The sequence below is a fragment of the Lathyrus oleraceus genome, chromosome 5 (genome assembly GCF_024323335.1).
Source record: "Lathyrus oleraceus cultivar Zhongwan6 chromosome 5, CAAS_Psat_ZW6_1.0, whole genome shotgun sequence".
Taxonomy (NCBI): Eukaryota; Viridiplantae; Streptophyta; class Magnoliopsida; order Fabales; family Fabaceae; genus Lathyrus; species Lathyrus oleraceus.
Genome location: NC_066583.1, coordinates 335,634,358 through 335,638,905, shown reverse-complemented (window position 1 = coordinate 335,638,905; position 4,548 = coordinate 335,634,358). Strand labels below are relative to the sequence as shown.

General features: G+C 38.1%; 1 protein-coding gene across 1 annotated transcript; it reads left to right on the top strand.

The window, feature by feature from the left end:
- The first annotated feature begins 527 nt into the window (after nt 1-527).
- Nucleotides 528-2,188, top strand: LOC127080523 (uncharacterized). The gene is made up of 2 exons (XM_051020842.1): nt 528-761; nt 857-2,188. The coding sequence occupies exons 1-2, from the start codon at nt 528-530 to the stop codon at nt 2,186-2,188; spliced, it is 1,566 nt and encodes a 521-aa protein (XP_050876799.1).
- Nucleotides 2,189-4,548: the final 2,360 nt, after the last annotated feature.

Sequence of the window (4,548 nt, the reverse complement as noted above, 5' to 3'; positions counted from 1 at the left end):
TTAAGGAGTGATCGATCAAAACCTGATCTCCATGTCACTAATGCAGTATGCAATGAGTATGACCTAATATTATGCTAATGAAGTGTAAAACATAATCCCATGCTTCCAGGAAAAATGAAGGGTAAATTTTGGGGTATTACACTACTGAGATGCAATTAGCTGATATTTTTACAAAAGCCTTGGATGCAAATCAATTTGAATTTCTAAGAGGGAAATTAGGGATTTGTATTTATGAAAAATTGTAGCAATTAATATGGAGTGGAAAAGGTAATCAAATTATTGTCTGCTTACTTAAAATACAGCGCCCCCTTTATGGTAAATCATCACCTAATCTTGGAAATACCATCTATTACCTTTTCACACGCAACCTTACTACCTACTCAAACATTTCCAACTCCCTGCTTCTTCCTCAAACTCCGCTGCTAGGGCAACTAAATAATTTCCATAAAAACTACAAGATGTCACAACATTAAACTCCATCTGGTTCAAAAACTACTAAGCCTACTCACAAGGATAGCACTCCTTCCATGGACTTTCTCGATATTGAAATTTTGGATGTGGTCCCTCTGTCTGTTATTCCAGGCGAAGCCCCTGACTCAAATCATCCAATGGATGCATCAGCCTCTGCATGCCCCACTCAAGGTAACAGCTCTAGTATCCCTTCTAGCTCTACTCATGCCACTAGTTCTAAGGAAGATATGCACCACACTGATCGTGTCATAAGAAACCTAGTCACTATAATACTTAATGAAGGGCATTCGGTGAAGGGAGTCTCTACTCCTCTATCTATAATGTACCCCTCTCCTGGGTTGAACCTCATAGTGAGAAGGATGATGATTCCTCTAGATCTGAGTAGGACATAGCTGCTGAAGGTTTATGCTCTCTAGGGAAAACTGTGTCTGGTAAAAAATTTGTGGCATCTACAACTGCCAATGCTTCACAATCTGAGAAGCATGATTCTGCAAACAATGTGATTGACCTAGAGGATGATAGGTCTGATGATCAAGATGATAACTTACTTCATCACCTAAATCCTAGTATGGCTAAGCGTATGAAGACTAGAAAAGGTAGATCTGTGGCTGAAATGATGACTACTGGTGTAGGTCCTTCCAAATCTTGGAGCAAAGTTGATGTGAAGAAGAGGAAGGTTAGAGAAATTTCTGAGTCTGATGGAGATGTTGAGGAAAATGTCCCTGACATCTCCCTTGTGAAGAGGACAACTGTGAGGAAGTTCCCTGTTAAAGTTGCTGTTGTGCATTTGGACAATATCTCTTTCCATCTTAAAGATGGAGCTGCCAAATGGAAGTTTGTGATTCAAAGAAGGGTGGTTGTAGAGAGAGAGTTAGGAAAGGATGTTGTTGAAGTTAAAGAGGTCATGGACATAATTAAAAATACTGGGTTAATGAAGACTGTGGCTGGGTTATCTCAGTGCTATCAGGGACTGGTTAAGGAATTCATTATCAACATTTATGAAGATATTGCTGATAAAAACAGCAAGGAATTTTGCAAAGTTTTTGTGAGAGGTAAGTGTATCACATTTTCTCCCACTGTCATTAACATGTTTCTGGGAAGAGGTATAGAGGGTGCATGTGAATTGGAAGCTACAGACAATAAGGTCTGTAGAGAAATTATAGCAAGGCGGGTGAAGGAGTGGCCTAGTAAAAAGCATCTTCCTGTTGGGAAGCTGACTGTTAAGTATGCCATATTGCATAAAATAGGATCTGCAAATTGGGTGCCTACCAACCACATTTCCATAATTTCTAATACCCTTGGAAGATTCATCTTTGTTGTTGGAACCAAACTCAAATTTGACTATGGTAGGTTTATGTTTGAACAGATTGTCAAGCATGCTTTTACTAACATAGTGAAACTGCCTATAGACTTTCCCTCCATGATTTGTGGGACCATCCTGAGTCAACACCCTGGGATTCTGAGTACTAATGACCTACCAAGTAGAAGAAAACCTGCTCTATCAGTACACTATAAATTTTTTGAAGGCAGTCATGTCGAAGACATTGTCATGACATTTGCTGTGAAAAAGCCAGCCCCAAAAGGTGGGCTTCTTGCTAAGCTGAAGGAAATATGTAAAGAGCTGGGTGCGAGAATAAGGGTAGCAACAACCAGGAAAGAATCGTTGGAAGCCCTGATTGCAAGCTTGGAGCAAGCTGAAGGTGATAATATTGAATAGGCTAAGGAAGCTGAAGCCTAAACCTCTAGTGAGAGGTCTGCAACTAATGATGAGACAAGTGGCAATTCTGTTTATGATGCTGATGAAGCTACAAGCTCAAGCTCCTCTGATTAGATCCTTTGAAGTTGGCCCCCTTTCATGTGATGATGTTTTTTTTTTGTGTTGATGGATGTTCTGGATTTTGGCAGTTATGTTATGCTTCTTTGATGCGTATTTTTCTGGATTTTCTGGATTTTCTAGATTTTTGGATTGTATCCCAACTTGTTTAAAGTTGTTTTTGTACTTAGTTCTGTAACACTTAACTTTTGACATTCTGATTCTTGACTGAATAGACATTTATTTTGTCTCTTTGGTCTCTTTTGGCTAAAAAGGGGGAGAAGTAGAAGTAGAAATATAATATGCTAGATGATGTTATAGTTGATGTTGGAGATGATGATTTTATAGATGATGTTACAGATGATGTTAGATGGGGAAGTGTTATGTCTGTGTAAAGCAGACTGGTGCTAGCTGAAGGGGGAGGTGGTGTGTTCTGAGCACAAGCGCATGTGTGCTTACTATGTGTTTACTAGTTGCTATTTTTGCTAGTAATATGTGTATGTTTACTTCTGCTGCTGAACTGAAACCGTGAAACGTATGATCTGATGTATGTTTTAGCCAAAATTTTCCAAAGGGGGAGTTTGTTGGTTCTATGTGTTGGCATCAATTTTGGTAAAACCTAGAGTTATCACAAATTGTCACGAGTGTTGTCTTGACATGTGATATCAGTTTCCTGCAGGATGTTTAAATATGGTTGTGCAGGATTTAGCTGAGATGTCAGACCCGATGTTAAGACATGTGTATATAGAACATTCAGTCTGAATGTTATGTATCTTTTGATTGCGCTTTTCATGCAAATATGTGTGTGATTGATGTGGAGATTGAATGCGCTATTCAAGGAGTAATTTGATTTAAAACCATATTGATCTGTTTTCCAATAAGGGATGATTAGCTGTCGTGAATTAGAAGATACGCAAGGAAAATAGATTTAGGGTTTTATGATGTCCAGGCCCATTTGAAAGCTTCTATTTAAAGGCCATATGAAACCTGGTTTTAATACACAAGAAGAACGAACGAAATAGTGAGAGAGAATAAGGGTTTTAGTCTTGTGTGAGCTTGTGTATTATGAGCCATTCATTCATCCTATTGATGATTGAATTGGACTGACTTTTGTGTTGTAATTTGTCCACTCTAAGCTTTGAAGCATGAGTGTGTGTTTACTTGGTTGAAGCTTTTAAGCAAGATCAAGTATGTGTTCTTGAAGAGTGTCTTCTTTCTTTGTAATATTTGTCTTTGTATCACTGCTGTGATTGAGGGGGAGTGAGTGGGGTCTCATATCTAAGAGTTCTTAGATATAAGTAACACGGGTAGAGATTAGGTGAAAAGACTATAACTTGAAGTTGTTTACTAAGAGTCTTTGAACTAATTCTGTTTAGTGGATTTCCTTCCTGGCTTGGTAGCCCCTAGACGTAGGTGAGTTTGCACCGAAGTGGGTTAACAATTGCTTGTGTCACTTGTTCTATTGTTTCTTTGTCTTTTATCTGGTTTATATTTTAGTTGTTGTTCAGATATTAGTGTCGTGACATTACCTTCGACATCTCATATCTGATACCAGAATTTCAATTAGAAACTCATAGAAAAAGTTATTCAAGGTGGAAGAAGTGGTTATTTGACTTGGTACTTAGAAAATTTTCAAATAAGTTTGATTTCTAAAACTTCCATCTCAAAATTCATCATGGTCCAAGCTCCAAATGGAAAAGTGTTCAACATGAAAATTGTTCCCCTAGATTTCACCTTTCTAAAAAGTCCAAGATCACCTGATTTGGATACAATTTGAAGGACTTATGCATGGGTTCTTTACAAGGCTTCATTTGGTAAGATTTATGTTCAAAATTCATTTCCATAATGCATGACCATGTGACATCATTTCAGGTTGATTAGAACAGAACATTGGATCATTTAGCACCATGAATTTGGCCTTGTACACGCCCATGCATCCATGCAAGCAAAGCTGCTAAAATTGGCAAAAATGGAAGGTGTGTGAAAAGCAACTTGATACCCTATATATACATGACCTTGGTGATTAGAAGGAGGACCCTGCTTTCCCAAGCTTTGAACAATTGCCTCCCTAACCTTTATTAAAGGATAAATTTGAAGATTTCACTTGAAATCGAGTTTCAAATCTCCTTCTGTTTTGAGATTGAAATTCCAAGAATCCAAGCCTTTCTTTGATCAATTTCACGTCCTGCAAGCTTCTAGAGTCAAGCTAAGACAAATTGAAAGCAAGATCAAGTTGGTTTGAAGCTACCCGAAGCTAAAATTTC